Source organism: Rhinichthys klamathensis, unplaced genomic scaffold, assembly GCF_029890125.1.
Source record: "Rhinichthys klamathensis goyatoka isolate OS25496 unplaced genomic scaffold, OSU_Roscu_1.1 h1tg000192l_1, whole genome shotgun sequence".
NCBI classification, from domain to species: domain Eukaryota; kingdom Metazoa; phylum Chordata; class Actinopteri; order Cypriniformes; family Leuciscidae; genus Rhinichthys; species Rhinichthys klamathensis.
Genome location: NW_026606718.1, coordinates 276162 through 300038, shown reverse-complemented (window position 1 = coordinate 300038; position 23877 = coordinate 276162). Strand labels below are relative to the sequence as shown.

The window sequence follows — 23877 nt, the reverse complement described above, 5'->3', positions numbered from 1 at the left end:
AGAGAGAGAGAGAGAGAGAGAGAGAGAGAGAGAAGATGCCTAAAAATGGCTCACACTGGTTTCCTACTAACGCTGAGAACTACATTGACGTGCTTCTCTATTAACAATCAGCCAAGCTTGGTCATAAACAGGACGTTGCAAAGATATGTAATCAGATCCTCAAAGTAATCTCAAAGAAGAATTTTATTTGCAGTTTGCATCATAAAACGAAGAGCATGAATTGACGTTCATATATTTACACTGGATGTGTAGCAAATAAACAATTAACTGTCAAAAACATGCCTGAGTGGATTTCAGATAAATACTTTAACAGTTCAGCTGTTACATAATTACATGAACATCAATATAGAGCAAAACCTGCTGAAAACTCCATGAACTAACTAACTTTAATATATTTTTTACTTATACAAAGCTGTATTTTGCAACAAAAGGTTCACTGAAATTAATGAAACAATGTACAGTTCCATGAATAATACATTTTGTACAAAATGAGATAAAACATAACACTGAAGCCTCTCTCAATGAAGAATTTAACATCGAAGGAGTAGACGGCATTAAAAATCCATGGAGCTGTTGGCCAAGTAGTCTTTGCGGCCGATGTTGGTGACCTGTTTTGTCTGCATGGCCTCCAACTTGGGACAATCTGTGATCCTGTGGCCCAAACCGCCACAAAATGTACATCCTCTCTCCCCTAGAAATGAAAAGCAGAAGTCAAAAATGCCTTTATCTTGTACTTTTGAACCTCTTTACACAATCAAGCAAATGTTGCAACAATGTTGTGCATGTAAGCTATATAAGGCTATATAAGCTTGTTTCAGCAATAAGTATGTAATTTGTACCTCCAATATCCAGCATCGTCTCGTCTCCCGTTTGGAGGACCTGCAGTACAGGAGGAACCTTCTGTTTGGCTTCAACCAAAAGAGCTTTCAGATCCATCAGCACAGACTCATCTATGAAATAAAACAAGAGTTTACATGCACAATAACATCTATACAGTATATTTTTGGAAATAATTAGTTATTGTTTGTGCTCATTTTATTTCGGAAGAAGCAATGATGCAATAAATAAAAAGGAAAAAGGAAAGAGAGAATTTAAAGATCAATCTATAAAATAAAAAACTTACCACATCCTTTGTTGATAAATGTTGTTGCTATTCCTGTCTTTCCAGACCGACCTGTTCTGCCTATTCGGTGGACTGTGGAATAAATGTCACAATTTAATGTAAACATACAAAAAAAAAAGTGGCATATAGTTATTTAATAAGCTAGTTTCATAAACTTTTGTCAAATGTGAAAGGAGTGCTTATACTACCGTTATTTAAAATAAATGCCACTTGTTTTGAGATTTTATTAATTAAAACACATTCCTACATGTGTGGCTTCTAAATAAATTTTGAACTGCATGAACCATATTAAATGCTCAACAAGGCTGAAAACAAAATCAAAACTTTAAATAAACAATCGTCTGAACACCTACCATAGTTCTCAATCTCCTCTGGCATGTCATAATTGACTACATGCTGGATAGCTGGGAAATCCAGACCCTTCGAAGCAACATCAGTAGCCACTAAGACGTCTTTCTTTCCCTCTTTGAATGCTTCAATGGCTTTCGTTCTCTCTTCTTGGTCTAAAAAGCACAATTGAGGAGTGTGTTGCTGAACTGTATGATCTGTTTACTTTTGTACTGAACAGTCACATTCATAACAGACTATTAGATATTGTAGGTAACGTGAACAGCATTAGCTAGTGCATATGATCAGTGTCAAGTGAAGCCACAGAAACTCATCGCTCCTTTGAGGTCAAGTGAGATCAAAAGTTCTGACATAGTTTGAACACTGGTTTAGCACTATGATAGGAGCCACACTGCAGCAGAAACTGACACCCGGTGGAGAGCGTCTGTAGCTGCAGGAGCCAGCGTGCATACTGCTGATTGATGGTGTGTGCTTTACAAGCAGATTGAGATGGATGATGTGGTACCTTTTCCTCCGTGAATAGCCACTGCCTCCACACCTTTCAGCAGAAGATACTCGTGTATGGCATCTACATCTGCTTTCTTCTCCGCAAAGATTAATACCTAAGACACAATGTACGAAGTATGACCTTTAGAAGAGATAATGTAGGGTTCTCAGATGTGGTTTAAAAAGAACGAGAGGCTACGTACCGGAGGTGGGGTCTTTTGAAGACACTCCAGGAGATAAACCATTTTGGCCTCCTCTTTGACATATTCTACTTCCTAAAACACACAAATTAAAGTGAGGACGTCTTTAAGAAAAGCTTTCGGTTCAGATTCATTAGCATACGCTAATGTTCAAAAGTTTGGGGTTGGCAAGATTTTTTTTAATGTTCTCTTATGATCAAAAATAAAAATGTTAAAATCATTAAACATCACTACAATTCAAAATATCTGTTTTCCATTTCAATATATTCATTTTTTTTATTTATTACTGTGATGGCAAAGCTGAACTTTCAGCATTTCAGTCTTCAGTGTCACATGATCCTAGAGAAATCCTAATATGCTGATTTGCTGCTCAAGAAACATTTCATATTATTATAAATGTCAAAAAGAGTTGCTTGATATTTTGTGTAAAGCGTAATTCTTTTTTTTTCAGGATATTTGATGAATAGAAATATCAAAAGAACAGACATTTATTTGAAATAGAAATCTTTTGTAACATCTTAAATGCCTTTATTACCACATTGATCAATTTAATGCATCTTTGCTGAATAAAATAATTAATTTCTTCCAAAAACAACCCCCTTTTGAACGGTAGTGTATTATACACAGTCATAATTTACTCACCCTCTTGTCATTCCAAATCTGTATGCATTTCTTTCTTTTGCAGAACATCAAGGAAGATACTTTGAAGAATGTTGGTAACCAAACCGTTTCAGTTCCCATTGACTTCTGGCGGTCATTTGGGAGCTGAAACTGTTTGGTAACCAAGATTCTTCAAAATATCTTCTTTCATGTTCCACAAAAGAAATAAAGTCATAGAGGTTTGGATCGACGTGAGGCTGAGTAAATGATGATAGAATTTCACAAAACAAGTAAAAGGATTGAATGGAACGTGAGGAAAGAATAATGCTGGGCCTTCATTTTAATGTCTTACCTGGATGACGTCCAAGCTTGCAGCTCCAGCTCTGCCCACGTTAATAGTGATGGGTTTCACTAAAGCACTTTTGGCAAAGTTCTGGATCTTCTTGGGCATAGTGGCACTAAAGAGCAGCGTTTGTCTCTGACCCTAAAGCAGAGACATATTGGGCAAAAAAAACTCTTATCCTGATGAATTACCCTTGATGATCAAACCACTACATATTCAGGAAAACATTGAAAAGGGCAGTGACATTTCATTATATTTACTGACTAAATGTTCTATAATCGGGTTGCCTAATCATGAGATGTGCAGAAAAGTACCTTAAAGTAAGAGAAGATGGTCCTAATGTCCTCCTCAAAACCCATGTCAATCATCCTGTCAGCCTCATCCAGAGCCAGATAGCGGCAGATATCCAGACTCACCATCTTCTTGTTCAGCAGGTCCATCAGTCTGCCAGGAGTGGCCACCATCATGTGCACCCCACTACAATCACATCATCATTCATAAGTTTATAAGGGATTTTCAACTAAATCAGCATCCAAATAAAGACCCAGTATGACGCCCTGGTATTTTATGACCTTTTCTTTTTTTAAATGTCATGGTGTAAATTTAAATAATTTGACTTACTGCTTTACAACCTCCATCTGGTCTTTGACGGACATGCCCCCAATACACAGCGCACAGCGCAACTGTGGAGCCCCTTCATCCTCTAGGAGTTTACAGTAGTATTCAATGATACTATGTGTCTGCCTCGCGAGCTCCCTCTACAGACGAAGAGAAAGACGTGCAATATAAATTACCATACTGCTGCCATCTGACTCTTGACTTGCGATTTATATGAAGTAATTTTGTGAAATATTGTTACATATAGGTAATCTGCTTTAATTTTTACTGTCATATTTCTAGCAGATGACACAGGATGTGTGAGAGACAGAGTGGGCTTACAGAAGGGCAAATGATGAGGCCGTAGGGTCCCTCTCTCTTACAGAAGGGTAGCCGTTTCTCTTGCTCCAGACAAAACATAGTGATGGGCAGCGTGAAAACCAGGGTTTTTCCTGAGCCGGTGAAGGCAATGCCAATCATGTCCCTGCCATAGAGACTAAACAAACAAACAAAAACACAAGTTTATAAAACAATGTTAATATTTTGAAATGTGTATATGCCATATGTACAGTATGTATGTGTGTGTGTGTGTGTGTATGTATATATATATACTGTATATAATAATCATATACTGTATATATATATATATGCACACATACATATATATATATATATATATATACACACACGTTCACACACTTTAAAATGAGAATATTAAAATATTTTTTATTAAAATTCAAGCTAAATGTCTATATGTACTTTTTTAAATGAACACCAAGCTAAAACCATCTAAAGCCCCCTGACACTGTAAGATAATGATTGAAAATCGCCCCAAGCAAAACAGCCCCACATGGAACTCACATGGTTGGTATTCCCTGAATCTGAATGGGTGTTGGGTGAACGATTCCTTTCTTCTTCAGTCCTTTCAGGATGGCTGCAAAGACCATTAGAGTTAAGAGCGGGCCATTAGCGTGAAGCTGTGAGTGAGGGGCAGCATGTAAAATAGGTGAGATGGATCTTACCCTGAGGAAGCTTCATCTCTCTAAAGCTCTTAATGGGTGGTGGAATGCCTTCACCTTCAACAAGAATATGGTACTTCTTCCGTACACGTTCGTGCCGTGCTGGCGGCATGCCGAGAATGTAACGTGGCGCATTCCAGCTGAAGGGAATATCAGAAATTATTTGGTGTTGTCTTTAATGCAAACACACATGACTTGACAAATTATTGGAGTGAAAGTCAGCTCACCTTGTTTTTATTGGGTCATCGTATGTGATTCCTTTGGCCATTTCCTTCACGGACATTAGAGCTGATAAAGATATTGAGCAGGTTTATGATAATAAATACTTTTTACCAATACATTTAAGAACCTGGCAAATTATTCTGTTTTAGCTTACCTCTGCCTTCAGCCACACTTTCCAGAATTTTTTCTTCCTCTTTCAACTGCTTCTCCTTTGCAGACTCCTTTCGAGCTAGAATTATTAATGTAATAATTGAGAATAAACAAACATTATGGAAGAAACAGAGAACACTCAAGAAGATTAATATAGGCCTATATATGTTTTTCCTTTTGAAACTATACCGTACTACAAGTATAATTTAAGTGAAAACATTTTAAAAAATAAATTAAAAATAATCTGTCATATTTATACATTTCCATCATAAATTTTATTTTAATTTTCAAAACTAAAATCTTAGATCTTTTTTTATTTCCAGGTTTAAATTATATTTTACACACAGGTTAAACAAGCTAAAAATTGTGATAAAAAAAAAACATTTATGAAAGTAATTCACTAAAAAACTTAATTAAAACCCCAAAAACTAAATACCTCAACTGAAAGTTTGAAATGACTGATGCACCAAAGACAATCAAAGTTGTTTCCGTACGAACATACATAGTACCGGTCAAAAGTTTGCAAACACCATTTTTTATGTTTTTGAAAGAAGTCTCTTATGCTCATCAAGCCTGCATTTATTTGACCAAAAATACAGAAAAACTGTAATATTGTGAAATTTTACTACAATTTAAAATAATGGTTTTAAATTTTAATATACTTAAAAATATCATTTATTTCTGTGATGCAAAGCTGAATTTTCATTAGCCATTACTCCAGTCTTCAGTGTCACGTGATTTTTCAGAAACCATTATAATATGGTGATTTACCATCAATATTGGAAAGAGTTGTTTATATTTTTTATAACCTGTGATACTTTTTTCAGGATTCTTTAATGAATACAAATTTTAAAAAAGAACAGCATTTATTTAAAATAGAAATCTTTTGTAACAATATATACTACCGTTCAAAAGATTGGGGTCAGTAATTATAGATAGATAGATAGATAGATAGATAGATAGATAGATAGATAGATAGATAGATAGATAGATAGATAGATAGATAGATAGATAGAGTCTTCTTCAGGCCTTCAAATATTGTTAAGACAGTGGGAGGCCCTGAGTAAAAAAGGTTGACTGTAAACAAATAATGAAGCACAGGGGAGGGTGTAAAGACCTTCAGCTTTCTCCTTGAGGTGTTGGTGCTGGTCCAGCAGACTGACATTGGATCGGGGGCCCAGACCCTCATCCTCATCTTTCTGCTCTTCACCGCTGTCTTTCTGTTCCTCTTCCGTGAGCCCTTTCCCACGCAGACGCATCACCTTATGGAGCTGAGGGTCACAGCAAAAGAATGAGACAGAGTTTTTCAAGAACCATAGCAAATATCCAACAGAGCTGACAAACAAAAACACATTTCTCATGACAATCAATAACCATGCTGTAATAGAGATTGCTTACCATCTGCTGTTTTCTAATCTTAACAGGAACATACGGCACATAGTCATCATCCTCTGAGCCCTCTGATCCAGACTTCTCCGAGTAGTTTCTCTGACAATTACACAAGTCACACAGCATTACATGTATTACAAACTGCATATTACATTACAAATCAAACAGCATCCCATAACGTTAGAAAGTAGTTCAGGAGCACACATTCTCTTCGCAAGTTCGCATAAGTGTTTATTTACACTAAAGCAGGATAACGTTAAGCTTTACCATATTTAATCAGTTTTATGATATCAAAACACAAACAAGCACACACTCGTTTGCTTAATTTTGACACATTGAACTCGTTATTTAAACTGCTAAAACGTAATTTTATAATAGATAAATACAGTAACCAGTAGGGAAAAATCTAATCGATGTAACGTTACAATTAATCACACGTTTAATAATATTGTGAATGTGGGTGAGTCCTTTAAGACCCATTTATTTACATAATACCGTAACTCACCTTTTTGGGTCGGTTTTCTGTTTCCATGATGCTCGACGTTACTAGCTTTAGTATTACAATTTAGCGATGATATTTAAGTGTAAAAATGTCAGATAAATGTTACATTATATCCCATCAAGTATTGTTTTTACTCGCTAGCATGCTACGCTGCTACTCCGCAGCAGATACGTGACGTACATGTTACGTACACTACGGTGGCCCAAAAGGGACTTGACCAAACGAAACGAAAGTATCTCGGATCGTCCATTTTTCCAAAAACATTATGTAGGAACATAAAGGACATATTAGGCAGAATGACAGTCTCGGTCACAATTAATCATTCCAATCCCAAATATTCTGCCTAAAATCTCCTTAAAAGGTCTCCGGTTTTTTAAAAAACGAGAGTGAATTAATGACAACAGATTTTTTTGTTTGTTTTAGCATAAACTTTACATTGAAAACAACTTCAAGGTGAATAACGTTAATTTGGAACTACAATTTTCCAAATTATTCTCATTTATTATATTTATCAATTTTCTTATATTAACAGATTTGCATGGTAGTTTAGAAAGCAAACACGACACATTTTTTTCTCTCAAAACTGTCATGTTTTAATCTTTCGGCATGAAAGATTTTCACAGTATCAAAAGTGAATAATAATAATAATTATAATAATAAAAAACAACAAAATAAAACAGAAAGCCAACATACACTTGGCCATTAATGGTATAGTATAAATCTACATTCCAAATGTTTAAGATAATGTTTTCTAGTTGAATATAACCTGGATAGAGTCAAAGATGTCGGAAAAATATGAAAACAAAAACTCAAACCATTTCTCAAGAGATCTCAATCCTTCAAAGGAGATTCAGATGATCATAAACCCAGATACCCTAATATTCAACATGATGTCATATCTGTAGTTGGGATTTTTACCAGAAGGGGCTCAGTAAAAAATACAATGCAGACATACAAAGCTATGGAAAGGGCAACCAGATGTTACAAGTGCCGTACCACGGTGGAGGGTCTTAAATCATCATGAAAAGTCCTTGATTGCAAATGTAAGTGAAAACAGGTCTGAACTTGTCACGCACTAGTGGACTGAAACTACATGAGCAGAGTGTCTGGGATGAACAAAATGAGGTCATGCAGCCAAAACAAGGGTGCACTGCTGGAGAACCAACTACAAACTGACACTCACAACAAGAACGTGGTCACAGCACAGAACTATATCCAAACCACCACAAGGGAGGATCAGCAGGGACACTACCAAAAGATATTGCTCTGGGAATCAGGGATTTTTGCCAAAAGTCAGTTTTGAACAGCATTCCATACAGTGTTAAAGGAAATGGGAGAGGTTTGTAGTAGCCTACACTTGTCAGTTTTACTCATCATGCAAAGGAAACGTAGCTCGTCTGCCCAACCTTCAAGTTTGTGTATAAAAGTGACAGTCAACGGATACAGGTCTTTAAAATCAATTTCTTTTTAGTGTTGATTCCTTTTTCTTTTCTTGAAAATGTCCAAAGTAATAAAAAAGGTTTCACACGTCATACATTGTAAGCATATGCACTGATGTTCTCGTCGTTGTTCTATAGGACAACCAAGTCAATGTGCACGGTTCACTTTGTGCGCAAATTAACGGTCTTGGCTATACAAAGTCGACTGTGAAATCAAATGACATAGGTGTGGTATAGTCTATCCAGATCTTTGTATTTCACATGGACAAACTAAAACATCAGTGAACACAACAGTCTTTTGCTGCCTTTTTACCTCCATTATGACAATCAGACATGATACAGCAATTTGAATTTTGTATTATCAAAAAATCTATTCTAAGACTACAGTATATTTGCAGGGTGAGTGGCGTCTGCAAAAATTCATGATGGTGATTTGCAAGTGGAGAAGTACCTTTTAAAATGAACAGCTGAAAAAGGCTTGATGGGTCAAACCGTGCCATTGTTGCAAATTTTAAAACATTTTTATTGTAAAATAACTGTGTACATACGACATATAAAGCATATAGATGAACTGGATCAGTACCCGAATGTGTTTTAGCGACTTATGCAATAACAAGATGCAGGTTTTCGGACTGAGGTCAGGGTGCAGTGTGATTCCCCACGAACAACAGGTATAACGAAAACATGTTTGATGACTGGTGGTCAAAAATCAAGGTCCCGTGGCATAGAGGCAGAAAGGGCTGTGAGAGGGAGCAACCTTAGGCCGATCGAGTGTTAAGTACAGTAACCAAAGGCCAAACTGGTTTTTAGTACAGTCTTGCTGGGAGGGGAGGGGGGTCTGTTTACCATCACCCATCTGTTACTGAGCTGCATTTGAGGGCATCTTTTTGAGGCTGAAGTTGGACCAGTTCACGGCCACCTTCTGTCGGGTTTGTTTAGCAGAGTCAAGGCAAAACCTAAGAGAAAAAAAAAGGGGAAATTAAAAGAATGTTAAGCAACAAGTGAGACTTTTACATCTGTATACAATTCTGGTTGCGAGAATGACCTGTGAGGCGATAAAGAGACAAGCGATATCTTTTCCATGTAAATCTAGTTGATATCCTAACAATGAGCACCAGGAAGTTTTGGTTACCCTATCTAGATTTTAGTCACTATGTCTGCACTTGGTAGCCCCAGCGACAGTCAAATTGCAAAATCCCATTTTGCATAACTGTATATTAAGCATCAGATATGTTCTAATTGGCATAAAACAGTAATATTGTGAAATATTATTACAATTTAAAATAACTGTTTTCTCTGTTAATGTTTTTTTTTTTTTAAGTGTAATTTATTCCTGTGCTTGATATTTTTATTTACTAATGCATTTTTTCCAGGATCCTTTGATGAATAGGAAGTTTAAAAGAACAGCATTTATTTGAAATTTAAATCTTTTGTTTAACTTTTTCTTTACTGTCACTTTTAATCAATTTAATGCATCCTTGCTGAATAAAAGTATTAATTTCTTTAAAAAATGCTTTTGGACTATAGTGTACCTTACAGTAGTCTGTGATCACCATATTAGAGCAGATTTATATTTATAAAAATATGAATATAAAATGTAACTAAACTAAACTTCTGTATTGCATCCTAAATTTAAGCAATAATAATAAACGTGATGCTTGTCTAAAGAAACACAGCTAAAAAACAGAGCAGTTTGTCTTTGGTAATGACTGGGTTTTACCTCTTGAAATATTCAACCTCACGATCGATCTCATCCATTTCCGTAGGGTCAACATCTTTGGGAAGGAACACATCATCTATCAGGGATAAATGGGGTGAAAAGTAATGAAGAGCTGAAAATTGTCAAGAAAATATGATTAAACAGACCCACAAGATCAGACCAACTTGCTATTTCCCAAATGCCACTTACCGATTGCATTTGACTTTTCCGTCTTGTTTTTGTTCTTATTTTTAGTCTTTCCCTTCGGTTGCTGTGCTTGCTGCTGTGAACTGTGAGTGTTGGAGGTGTTTTTAGAGTCCACGTCCCGTGTGTCCGAGAGTTCGTTCTTCCCCCTCTGCGTGTTAGACCCTGTATTATGGTGACCGTTTGAAGCTCCGTTGGATGACTGCTTCCAAGCTTTGACCTCTTCTGCTCTCTTATTTCCTGTTTTCTGGGAGTCTGTGTGCTGCTGAGTCTGGTGGTTCTGTTTGGATCCACCTTTGGTGTTCTTATCTGAATCAGCTGCCCTTGTTTCCTGTGCTTTGTGCATCTCAGTTTTTGCTGCTTTCGTATTGATCGCCTGCTCTTGAGTCGCCTGGTCCTGCTGCCGGTGATTCTGAGGTTTCTTAGCCTTCTTTGTCTTGGATCCGGCTGCAGTTGAGGTCTTGGTTTCAGGAACTGCATCGTTGGGTTTGGCAGCAGACACGGTGCCAGGCTGGATGGACTCTGACCCCGTGGCTGGGCTTCGTTCTGGTGACTGAACACGGATGAGCTTGGAAAGACTGGGTGTGGAGTGGAGCCTCTGGATGTCTTTGGCTGCAGTGGTGGTGTCCTCCCAACCGTTCACTATGTCTAGGTCCCTCTTGAAGTTCCTCAACGAGAGCGGTGCCAGATCCAAGTCTATCTGCTGCAGATCAGAAGATCCATTGAGGTGAGACAGCAGATGGTTTCCTTCCAGTGTCGCAGCCTTCTTCGGGAAGTCGTTGACGTCCAGGTTGAGGTCGTACATGCTGAAGGAGGCACGGATGGAGTCTTTTATGGTGTTTTTGATCTCCTCCAGACGACTGGTGAGGAAACTGTTAACTCGCTCCAGCTCCAGCTGAGGCCACTCCAACAGTCTGCTTGCCTCCCCATCTTGAGTCGAATCTTCTACGGGATCAGGGGGAGATGCCGAGCGGGGTTCACCGCTGGCTGCCTCAACGCTGCCCTGAAGAGCCCTCTCCTTCTCCTGTTCAAAATTGTTGATAAAATCATTCACAATTGTATCTTTTAAAAGAATGTTGGAAGAGTAAATGCTGCATTTGCATAAAGACAACAACTGGCAAGTTGTCTTCAAAAAAACTATTTCTGGAAATCAAAAAAGCCAAAGCTTCAAAGGTACAATCTGGAAACAGAAGCCTGTTAGAAATCAGTGGCTTATCAGTAATAAAATTCAAAATAATAATATTTTTAAGCATATTATCCAAGCATGCACGTGCACACACACGCACACACTGTTCAAACAATAAAAATAGAGATATAATTGTTATACTTTTATATATTAAAATGCAATTTATTTCTGTGATGGGAAATCTGAATTGTCAACAGAAAAAGGTGTATTTATTTACAATTAGTTATATTCATGTAGCATATTTAGGAATGTTTGGAATAGCATATCAACATACAGGTGAAACTCGAAAAATTTGAATATCGTGCAAAAGTTCATTTATTTGAAAACCTTTTCACAATATTCTGATTTTGAATTTGGGGGTTTTCATAAGTTGTATGCCATAATCATTAAAATTATAACAAATCAAGGCTTGAAATATCTCACTTTGCATGTAATGAGTCAATATAATATATTAGTTTCACCTTTTAAGTTGAATTACAGAAATAAATTAACTTTTGCACGATATTCTAATTTTTCGAATTTCACCTGTACAACTATTACTATTACTGCAGTTTAAAGTGTCTATATTGCACACAGTCAAACAGAAAACACTGTACCTTTTTCTTCTGTTTGTGCCGTGCCCGTTTAGCAGCCTTGGCACTGTTGATGGGTTTAGGCTCTGTGCTGTTGATGAAGTCCAGGAGTTCATCCACATCTCGATGGTCTATGGCACTCGGTGCTGCCGGGTCTAGATCCTGCCTCTGAGGAACTTCCTCTTTACGGCGGGTCAGTCTGGACCGAAGCTTCTCCCTGATCTCAGCATAGTTCCGACTGGTGGGGGCAGCCGGAGGCTGTAGAGGGGAAGATGACGAATACTTTTATTTATGGTAGACAGAGCACACAAACATAATGTATTAGAGCAATGTCTAAACATTAAAGATGGAGCATTAGGTAAACAGTACCGCGTTGTGGCCGAAGAACTCGCAGTAGCAACAGTCACAGTATTTCCCGTCCTTCTGATTGTTGGAAGAGGAAGCACAGGAGCTGCGCTCCGAGCTGCTGTCCTCATCATCTCCTTCTTCAAGCTCACAGGGCGGAGCGTGACACAACGACCCATTGGGCAACTTGTGCCCTTTACATGCCTGGTCCCTGCTCAAACAGAACAACACAACTTTAGACACAAATTTTCGTGATTCAATTTCAATTCACAAGCTTGTGATTCGGTTTCATTTGATTTGATATAGATTCATCTGGAATGGATCAAGGAAAACAAAAATACCTCAAATAAAGCTGTAAACTATACAGGGAACCCTGTCAGTGGTGCATTAACTGTAATATTAAGGATTCGAACTAACAACTGATTAAGGATACAAACATTTAAATTTGCACACGAGGCAGTTTTCTATAATAACAAATTTATAATAAAAACTTTTTAAAGAGATAATTATGTTTCTTGAATAAATATAAACTGTGCCGTCTTAAAAAGTAGTTTTAATGATTGATTTATTCAAACATACATTATATATTGAAGAACAGGTTAAGTAAAATTCAATGAATATGTAATATGGTGCATATATTTATCAAAATGCTCCTCTCTAGGGTTCATTTTTCAAGCTAACAATCGAGCTGTAGACACTGAATGGCTTTTCTGAGGTAAATGTGACGTTTGCAAGCTATTTCATCAACGTCTTTCTGTGGTTGAAACACTGATTGTGTTGTACTGTATCTTTCAACATACAGTACCTTCTGATGTTCATTCATGTTTATTTCATGATATAACTAATAGTTAAGAGGAAGAGATGATCAGTAAGGCGACTATACAGCGATCCGTCGTGCCAAAACGGCATTTATTATTTGAATTTCAAAACAACATTGACGGACTCTAATGCTGAGGCTTTGTTTCATATCATAACAAAGCACGAAGTTTATTGCGATTTATTGGATGGAAGGCGCGCTACAAATAATGTTAAGTAAAGTTTTGTTTATGCATCAATAAAAAAAAAAGCATAGACTAAAATATCGATTCCTGGGATTTAAAGGGGTCATATAATGGTACATGCACTTTTACAAGTTGATTGTACTGAAATGTGTGTTGGCAGTGCCTGTACACGGTCACACGCTCGGAAGCCCCTCCCACGGTTGTTGATTGACAGCAGCGTTTCAACACAGACCCGCCCTCGCTCGTGAGAGCTGTCAATCATAGTCCGCGCGGACCGGCGCGGTCATTGTTGATATGCTGGAGCACTGTCTATGAGCAGAATGGTGTCTAGGCGATTGTGGTGTTCTGTTCTTGGGTGTAATAACGAACACAGCAGTCATTTTAATGTTCCTAAATCCGAACCGCTGAAGACGCAGTGGCTGAGCAACGTCAATGCTTTCATGTTTGCGCGAATCATTTCACACACCAGACTGCTTTAAAAACGAGGATCAGTATAAAGCTGGTTTTGCTAAGAAGCTGCTCCTGAAGAAAGGATCGGTACCAGCTATTCGTGTTCCTGCTGAACCTCTAGAAGAACTGAAGTGAGTGTAACGTTTTATTAAACTTTATATTAATATTTATATTAATCTTTGTAAATCGCTAGCTGCACGCTTCACAATGAATGCGTCTAAGGTTTACACTCAGGTTACATTACGGCATGTTTTCTATGTATGACGTTCTCAATATAATCCCACGTTTATACTGAACAACGTGTTATGGTTATTGTGTTACAAACGGTGTACGCACAGCACAGAGAGGCGGGGTGAGCAAAGCTCATTATGATTTAAAGTTATATGCACTGAAACGGCGTGCTGAAAACAGAGCTGTTTTTGACCAGGTAAAATAAGTGTTTTCTTACAATACTAATGAGAATTTTTAATTAAAGTATATTACAAACTTTTAATTTAGACCCTAAAGAATCATATTAGCTTGTACAAAAATGGCATTATATGACCCCTTTAAGAATAGAATCGATTAAAGCGAATGAGAATCAATAAATCGATATTTTCAACAAAGCCCTACCAGTTAACATACAGAGATGTTAAGTAATAAAAACAACCGATGACCAGTGCACGTCCACCGATGCTCACCTGCATGCCCCAGACGTCAGATGGCCAGCATTGGAAGAGGCTACAGGGCTGCCGTTACTGTGTCCGTTGCAGGGGTGACTGCAGCCTATGAGTGAGTTGCCGAGTTTGCCGTGTTGCGTGTTAACAGCGGGAATGTGGGAATTCTTGCAGGCGCTGGGCTTGTGCAGGGCCACCGGACTGTCCGCCCCACTCGAGTGCTTGGCTGCGGGAGAGTGAATGTTTGGTACCAGCGGAGAGAAAGGAGCATGCGAAGGCAGCCCCGGACTAGCGGAGTTGACGTGAACATGCTGACTGGAGTTTTGTTTGGGAGGCAGCAGCGAGGAATGCTGGGATGAGAGACCCGTTGGACTGTTGGGCGGCACTGACAGGTCTGCAGCTTGGTGGTGATCGTTTGGGTGGAACGCTTCACCTGGAGAGAAACACATATTTTAATACTTTGGATATTTAGTTGTCTTTAGGGGAAGTAAAATTAGTTTGCATCCAGATGCAAGTGATAAATCAACTCTTCCATGTTAATTAGAGTGACAGCAACAAGCAACGGGACAGTTTATCGGTTGCTTGGTTTCTATGCCCAGTGAAACTTCATTGGTTCATAATCCCACCTTACATAACAGTTTATTAAATATCGAAATGTTCTGATTGGATGTGATTGTGACACTTTGCAGCAATATTTCCTTTGCAGTGATGTCTGACACTTTCTTGTCACGTTGAGTATGGTTAGGAAATGGTGTAAATTTGAAAGCTTTGCGGCTCGCACCCATTACATAATGCGGTGCAATATGAACAGCTGAAAAAGCAAATGGTGAAAGAATATAAATTAAAATGTATTCAAATATTAACTGTTATTGTGTACATTAAACCTGAAGTCCATGCATACATACTCTCCCACACAATCCTTTTTAGTCTTTCTACTGCAACACTGCGCTAAAATTAGAACAAGCAATTCGACCTGCAATCTATTATCTTCTATCCCTAAACACAACGTCAATAGAACCATTGGGATAAAAAAAAAAATCGGATATTACCAGATTCCATATGTTAATACGCCTAAACAAAGTGGTAAATTACATTCTAGTAACACTTTAATTTGATAATTAGGTATAATGAATTAACAGTTAACAATACTTTTACAGCCTTTATTGATCATGGCTAATGTTAAATTCTACATACGATACCATTCAAATGTTTAGGGTCAGTAAGTTTTTTTTTTTAAAGAAATTAATTATTTTATTCAGCAAGGACATACTGAATTGCTCAAAAGTGACAGTAAAGCCATTTACAATGTTACAAAAGATTTCTATTTTAAAATGAACTTTGTATTCATCAAAGAATCCTGAAAAGTATTACTGGTTTTCACAAAAATATTTCTTAAAATCAGCATATTAGAATGATTTCTGAAGGATCATGTGACACTGAAGACTGGAGTAATGATGCTGAAAATTCAGCTGTGTCATGACAGGAATAAATTACATTCTCAGTTATTTTAAATTGTAAAAATATTTCTCAATATTACAGTATTATTGATCAAATAAATGCAGCCTTTGTGAGCATAAGATAATTCTTTCAAATATATTAAAAACTCTTACCGACCCCAACTTTTGGAAAGATACATTTTTACCATTACAAGTAAATTAACATTAGTTAATGTATTATGAATGCACATGAATTAACAATAGCATATTTATAAATGAATATTAACCTAGAAGTATAAATGTATAAATGTTGTCAGTTAATGATACCCAGTGCAATAACTAATAAAATCATATTGTGTTCTCACCTGGAGGAGTTGGTCGTCGACACATTGTCTTGAAGTGCTTGGGGTTGGTCTTACATAGATCAGTGGAGGCGGACAGTGTCCCAGGAGAAGCTGCATTGGAATTCTGGGATGAGGGATGACTGTAGGGACAGACTTTAGTCCCGAATGTTTTGGCAGCCTTCCCGGGAGCATCATGAGAAGATCTCTTCTCATGGCAAGCTGGTACCAACGTCCCGCCTACTACGACAAGAAATAACACAATTAGTCTGTCTTATTTCTACAGCCAAATTCTATTTAATACTTAAAGGGGTCTTAATATGGCCTTTTACGAAGATTTTATTTTGTTTTTGTGGTGTACTAGAATATGCTTTCATGCTTGATTGTTCCAATTATTTTTCACATATTTGTTTTTCATTATTACAGCTCCACTCTCCCCAGTCTTGCCCGAACGCGTCGTTTAGCTCTGGTTTCGATGAAGCCCCTCCTTCAGAAATACAAATTGTCCTGTGATTGGTTAGCTGGCCCAGTGTGTTGTGATTGGCACCACTTAGCGTGTGTTCGGGAAATGTCACGCCCCATCATAAACGCGAGCTCTACTCAATTTCAAACCAATTCAAATCTAATTCAGACTTAAGAATGTTAACAAACAAGAGGATCGTCCAGACCAGAACGGATTTCATGCACGGACTTTGCAAGCCCGGATTTTACAGGACGTTTCAGAGTGGTAAGTTTTTTTTTTTGTTATAATTTTCTTATACATTATGGTAATACAAACAGTAATCGATCACAAAACCATGGTTAATTTTCCTAAGGCGGGGTGAACAGCCTTACAAAAACTATAGTAAACACTATATCAACACTAATGTTGGCTAGCAGGCGAGCGTAGCAACAACATAAAACTTATAATTGGAACTGTTAATAGAAAACGTCTCGGTTACGTTTGTAGGAGGAGGGAACAGAGACGTTACGTCTCATTGCCACAATTGCTGTGCTCGCACGCCAAATCTCATTGGCTTGTTTAGTTTACACTCAAAGGTGATTGGGCTCTCAGGCAAGATCCCAATACGTCGGTGACATCGACGTAACGTCAAACGTGACCGACTAAAAGGGAAAACAACTACAAATAACAAGACATTCTTACAAGTTATGTTCCACAAACAACAGATTGTCCCAACAAAGAGGGAACTGCTCAATTTCAGAAGAAGCTTTTGTGTGTTGTTAAAGAGACACTGTTTTTTCCTCAACGCATTTGTTTGACCTTCCTAAGGTTGACGAACTTAGATCTTAAACACTGTTCATGAACCTTATAATCCCAATGTTTATCTGTGTGCTGCACATTTTACGGAGAACAGCTTCCAGAAACTAAGAGAGTACAATGCAGGCTACATAGCAGCAGCTCAGCCAGGCCTCGTCTGCTTTTTTGTGTATTCCGTTGGCAGGGATTATATTATGAGTGACATTATGACTTCACAAACCCGGAAAAAACGCGTTGTAGTCCAAATGAGCCGTTCGTTTTAGTTCTTGAAAAGGGAATTCTGTCAAATAAAATATCTCCATTTGGAGTGGACTTTGTAACCTTGGAGCTTTTGTAACCTTGCAGATCCTTTTTTATGCTAAAACGGCAACATGACACTAACTAAAGTTGACAAAGTGAAAAAGCATCATAGAACACCTTTAAGAAAACCACTCCGCAGACTACACAAAGTTTGATCAGGTCTTAAATCAACCCTTAAGCGGTTTATTTTGTCACTATGCCTATCTGACTGTACATTATCCTGCTTGTTACACAGCTAAGTACCAAATAAATCAATTAATGAGCATGACATTGATTTGAGTTTATCGTCTGAGAATAAAGATGAAATTATGGAGTGATATGAAACCTGAAACTTGCAGTTATGTAGAAAAAAGGCTGCCTGAGACGGCCAATTCAGTGGGGATTATACAAAAAAAAAAATCAGAACACACAATACTACATTTGACCAATCAGAATCAAGTGTTCAAAAGTGCCATGTAATGAAGTAAAAGAGCAGGAAGACGTACCCTGTGAAAGTGTAGGTGTGCTGTGGTTGCAGTGAGACCCTCCATTAGAATGAGCCGAATTCCACAGGCCAGACAGTTTGCGCGCGGAGAGGAAGGAGCTGGGGTCCCAATCCACCGAGCTATGCTCCGGATAACCATTCCCACAGCTCTGAGACTTACATGAGGACGAGTGGGACAGCGGCACCTGGATAACAACACATCCATCTTTTAGACAAGTGACAGGAAGAAAAATGTGAGTCTGCAAAATCTTTTAGGGATCTTTAGGGTGCATGGGAAATTATGTTTCACCAGACATGCGAGCGCTATCAGACTTTTTTTGCCTGTATTATGTACACAGGATTGTCCTCAATGACCTGCTGAGCTTTCCTGTCTAAAGAAGGAACGGTTTTGGTCACACGTGTGACACACTAGGTATGTTTCCATCCACCTATTTTTATCCGCATTTTGGGATGTTACATAGAAAAAAAAAACGCTGGGTGGAAGCTTAAATTCTTAAAATGCACATAAAAAAAACGTATTTGCTCAATTGAGGCAGATACATTGTGGGACAGAGGCATCCTATAAGAAGACATGCACATAAACTATGACGGAAACACATTTAACCAATAAATCTCCCGATGCGCAACAAAAAAAACTTGCGTGACTTTGCGTCAACAGTGGATGAGATTAGATAAATGGACTAACTAGCCGATCAATTTCATCGCACAGGCACTGCATCTCAAATTTATCATTCTGAAATGCCTGAGCAAAAGTCTGTCATCAGAATGCTTTGGTATAATGACCCCCCAGAAGTGTCTCGCATGATTGCGTTCCCTAACACCAGGCATCCGAACGCAAGATAGCATGACAGCATTAATTGTGTTTCGTCTGCGCGTTCTGAGACGCAAGTCATTTATGATGTAGGAAAAAAGAGCCACAGTGGCTTCCCCCATTGCAGCAACCTCCATTTTTATTACAGATATTTTGTGACAATTTCCCAGGAAGTGATGATTTTGTTCTCTTGAACACATGCGATGAAAATGCTGCTTAATTTTCTAATGTTTTAGCCGATATTCCAATTTGGTGAATTTAAGTTAAATGCATTAAAACATAACTACTGTTCTTCATGCAATCAAAGGATAGATGCAAACTTAGCATCCTCAAATCTTTATGAACACTGCAGTGCACAATCAACTTACCAAAAAAGCATTTGAACACTTAACACATGTACTATGTGAATGCCACTGCATTAGATAATAAAATATTAAAGTGTTTTTTCGTGTTACTGTTTTTACATTTATTGATGTAATTGCATTTTAAATGCATTTCCTTTTAAGGAAGATAGCACAAAAAAACTTTTACAAAAAAGTTTGTTAGGTATGAAATGACGAAAGAATGAAGACAAAGTATTTGGACACTTTCTGGATGTCAAATATTTGTTAAACGTGTGTGAACTTAAAGGGAACGGACTTCATACAGCTACTAACTACTATACTGGTGGTTAATTAAAATGAACAAGAATGGTTTAGAACAGTGAAGTTAGTTTTCAAAAAGGCTTTAGCATGATTTGTTTACCACTTGGTTTGATGTTTTGTATTTAATGCAATGATGTCTACAGTGTCCAATTTTTTTTATTATTATTCTATATTAGGAAGTACAAATTATTGCTTCTTACAAAAATGTTGACATGCTTATGGTTAAGATAAATATGTGCAGATCAGATTCAACACATTCTAAAGTTGAGCAAGTTGTATCTATACACACTAATTTCTATGAATTAACCCATAGCCTATATAAATATATATATATATATATGTATGTATATGTAATATATTCTGTCTCAATAACCTGCGTAGTTTGCTCCTGAACCGTTCTCCTCTCCTCCTCTTCCACACTCTTCCTGCAGCTCTGGCAGATCCACAGCGGCACCTCACCCAACAGCGACTGAGAGAGCGAAGGCACGGCGTCTGCCAGCTTGCGGCCCGGAACCTCCCTAAGCAGGGCCTGGGACAGCGCAGGCACAGCCTCCGCCAGTTTGGACCCGTGACTGGGAAGCCCATTCACCTGGCCTGCCCCCCAGTCTTTAAACTCCCGATGGCACAGCAAGCAGCATGTATGCATGGACTGTGTGATCAGAGCAAATAAGTTGACAAAAACAGATGGAAAAATTGTAATGAACTGCATCTGAAACCAAGAAATTATATTCACTAAAATATCTATTATTTTTTCATGCCTGAAAATCAAAAATTCCCTGATTTGTCCAGGTATTTCATGACCGTGGGAACCGTAGATATCCCACAATCTTGTGCAAGTTGTTCAGTAGTCGGTAGAAAAATTAAAAAAGGGATCCAATGGAGTAAAATCAAGTTAAATGGGTTCATAAATGGGTTCATAAAAGCCCCCCCCCCCCCCTGCCCCCGTAAAATTATTACGATTCATTTTCTACAAGGAAATAAGCACTGTCTGCAGACATTAAATATTTGCTTGGTTATGTCTAAAGCTCATTTTAATTTGTTCTAGATCATTAGAGATAATGTTATAGTGTTTTGGAAGAAAGCACAGTTCATTAAAAATATTCAGACAAAAACGCTGTCTGTCAATTCAATGACTGACTGGTCAGTAGATCAGTAGAAAAGCTTTTTATAGCAGGAACTCAATAATTAAAGCATGATTCTTTGCAAATAAGTTGTTAAATTGTAAAACAGACCTGTGCACATAAATTACATTATAAATATCAGGGTTTTTTTTAATTTTTTTTTACTGTTTCAACTATTGCAGAAAATTGAAAGGGTTCAGCAAGACTACTGTAACCCACCAAAACAAATACCACACATTGAGAATCCACTGTACACACTCTTATCACGACAAGCCCATTGCTAAATGCATAAGCTCAAACATTTTTCCGTTATTGACGTGTTTGTGAATTGAAAGTGTAACATTTTATAGTGTTGCAGATATTAGCAGGTTGGTAAACCTGAAAGGCAGCCAAAATGTAATCGTATGGCAATATGGTAACCATTGACACAAATACGCCTCTTAAGTCTTTTAATGCACAAACACAAAGTAACGTTAATTGTGTCACCGCATAAAGTGAGATTGTGGCTGGGTTAGTAGCGCCGCTTTACCTTGAGCTCTACAGAAATAATTTAGTAGCCAGCCACAGCAATAGACGACAGCAACACAGTTAGCTTTGTGCTTCACGGACTTTCGTTTAGCTTTCTTGAACCAGCTAACGTTATATCTAAACAACCAGTGTCGTATAAAACATTCAGATGTAAAGTACTGCACTGCTTGGGGCTATCAAAACGCTGTGAAGGCAACACATTTATTTATTTATATCGTTGCATAGGTTGCGAGCGAGCTAGTGCTGCTCCGCCCGTTCAGCGCGAGAGCAAGCGTAGTGATGGGAAATCCGACTCATTTCCGAGAAACGATTCTTTCGAACAGTTCGTTTCGAAGAACCGGTTCCAAAACAGATTCAGGTATTATTTTACGTCGGGAAGTAATCGCGCCATCACATGGTCCCTCAAAGACATATCCACATATGTGGTCCATCCTGGCGTGGCATATTATATGCAAACTGCACATATATTAGCCTACTGTTTATTAGGTTCTATTTTCTGTTTTATTTTACATTTTATAAAAGTGTAATTCAGGTATCCGGCTCCAAGCTCAGTTTGTTTTAGACATGATTCGGCTCATTAAAACAAATCCATTTTATAACAACGTTTAAATATAATTTACATTTACATCAAACAATAATAAGATTTACATTGCATTGTCTATTTAAAATGTTATTTTTTAATAAAACGCTTTTTATTAAAAGAAACTGTTTTGAGACTGCCATTTAATCAAATCATAAACATTGTCATTACAATTTTATAACATTTCTGTTATGGGCTATTAAAATAATATACTTTTTCACCACATCACTCAAAATGCTCTTACTAACACATTACTTATCGGCTTCAGCTCCATACAACGCGTACGTTTCTGAAAACGGCTGTCAGTCAGATACTTTGATCCGAGAACTATTCTGACAGATTCCGTCCGATTCCTGAACGAATCGTTCAGACCAATTTTGCGAATCGGTTCGATCAAATCACAAAAGATCCGACTCCAAAGAACAAGTCGTTCATGAATCGGACATCGCTAATCAGGCGCTACAAAACGCAAAATAAGCGCGAAAACACAAATAACTGCACGTGCAATAGAACCCTAAATAAAGCGCCCGTTAAAATAGTTTACAAAACCAAGTCTCTAACAGCGAGAACCGGCTCGAGGAGGTGTGCTGTTGGATGGACGTGTTAGCATTAGCTAACAGTTACCTGATTGGTCCTGCTCGCTCCTGCATCTCCTCCAGCACCAGCGCCTCCGCCTGCTGTCGCCGCCGCTTCTGCTGCTGCTGCTCCCGCATCGCCGGGCTTCTTCGACAGGCTCTGCTGCTGCTGCTGCTGCTGTCCCGACACTAAATCCTTGGCCCCGACGCCCTGCTGCTTGCTTTTTTTCCTCGCCATCGCTTTAGTCCGTATTATGCCCGTCGGCTGGTCTCCAGGCTCGGTGTATAAACACAGTTTCGGTTCTTGTGGGCAGTCTCGAATGCTCCCTGTTCTTTCTCAAGGCAAGACAACAGTGAATATGGCGGAGGACTGGCACGCGCGCGCACACACACACACACACACACACACACACACACACACACACACACACACACACACACACACTCGAGCAGGTTCAGGGGTCACACGTACTGATGGCAAACGGCTTCAGTAAGGAAGGGGAAACCCGAGGACTCCATGTTTAATGAGGGCAAGACTTCCAGATGACAGAGTATCAAACTACAGTAGTGCAGGAGAGAAGGAGAAATATCAACATAGTAATCACGTGCAGCTTTAATACGTACATGCAAATATGTTCTTTGATGTGAGTAACGCCAGTAAAATTATACATTAAAATAAAATATCTATTTTTATGCGCTTATGTTGTGTTTAGAACATTATATGAAGTTTAATAATTTATTATATATATATATATTTTTACGTGATTTTAAAAATCCATCTATACACTGTAAATAAATAGTCAATAAGGTATTACAACATATGTTTTCACATTGCTTTAACTGATCAATTTTCAAAAATTGTATACCGGTAAGTTATACAACATAAGTTATTCAACTCTTAAATCAGTTTAATAATATTTAAGTTGAAATGACTTAAACATCCAAATTTATTGTACTTAAAAATTTAAGGCAGCAACTTTTTACATTGTATCATACAAAACTTTATCTGTATTTTAAAAAAAAATTAAACTCACAAAAACTGCACAGTACATGGATACTTCTTTACCCTGTCATACATCTAAATCACTCAGATAACCATACTTTTACTTAATTTCAGCTTCCATTTCTTATTTCTCTAGTTGTTAATTATGGGTAGTTGTATGATCATAGATTAAACATTGTTTTGCATACACTTTATTTATAAAAAGTATTAATATATACATTGTCTGTTTATAAAGATATGTTCACACATTTCATCTCCCTTTGTC

The 23877-nt window shown here is 37.8% G+C and overlaps 2 protein-coding genes across 2 annotated transcripts; both read right to left on the bottom strand.

The window, feature by feature from the left end:
• Positions 1–165: 165 nt before the first annotated feature.
• LOC130095645 (probable ATP-dependent RNA helicase DDX41) lies at positions 166–7153 on the bottom strand. Its single transcript, XM_056262378.1, has 17 exons — positions 6983–7153; positions 6487–6576; positions 6206–6359; positions 5093–5167; positions 4944–5004; positions 4720–4856; positions 4559–4631; positions 4040–4193; positions 3722–3858; positions 3415–3577; positions 3110–3241; positions 2161–2232; positions 1977–2073; positions 1477–1626; positions 1124–1195; positions 840–950; positions 166–691 (listed from the first exon to the last, which is right to left on the bottom strand). The coding sequence occupies exons 1-17, from the start codon at positions 7007–7009 to the stop codon at positions 555–557; spliced, it is 1842 nt and encodes a 613-aa protein (XP_056118353.1). The 5' UTR covers positions 7010–7153; the 3' UTR covers positions 166–554.
• Positions 7154–8319: 1166 nt separating this feature from the next.
• On the bottom strand, positions 8320–22997 carry fam193b (family with sequence similarity 193 member B). Its single transcript, XM_056262376.1, has 10 exons — positions 22659–22997; positions 20179–20454; positions 18352–18535; positions 16333–16548; positions 14556–14964; positions 12449–12635; positions 12104–12337; positions 10328–11345; positions 10139–10214; positions 8320–9374 (listed from the first exon to the last, which is right to left on the bottom strand). Exons 1-10 carry the CDS (start codon positions 22845–22847, stop codon positions 9278–9280), a joined length of 2886 nt encoding a protein of 961 aa, XP_056118351.1. The 5' UTR covers positions 22848–22997; the 3' UTR covers positions 8320–9277.
• Between the last annotated feature and the right edge of the window lie 880 nt (positions 22998–23877).

Excerpts from the sequence above, each read along its gene's own strand:
- fam193b (XM_056262376.1), bottom strand. The coding sequence starts at position 22,847 with ATGGCGAGGAAAAAAAGCAAGCAGCAGGGCGTCGGGGCCAAGGATTTA. Across the intron at positions 20,455-22,658 it reads GAGCGAGCAGGACCAATCAG|TCCATGCATACATGCTGCTT; the intron begins GTAACTGTTAGC and ends CTGATCACACAG. Across the intron at positions 14,965-16,332 it reads TCGACGACCAACTCCTCCAG|GTGAAGCGTTCCACCCAAAC; the intron begins GTGAGAACACAA and ends GTTTCTCTCCAG.
- LOC130095645 (XM_056262378.1), bottom strand. The coding sequence starts at position 7,009 with ATGGAAACAGAAAACCGACCCAAAAAG. Across the intron at positions 4,857-4,943 it reads GATGACCCAATAAAAACAAG|CTGGAATGCGCCACGTTACA; the intron begins GTGAGCTGACTT and ends TATTCCCTTCAG. Across the intron at positions 1,627-1,976 it reads GGCTATTCACGGAGGAAAAG|ACCAAGAAGAGAGAACGAAA; the intron begins GTACCACATCAT and ends TGTGCTTTTTAG.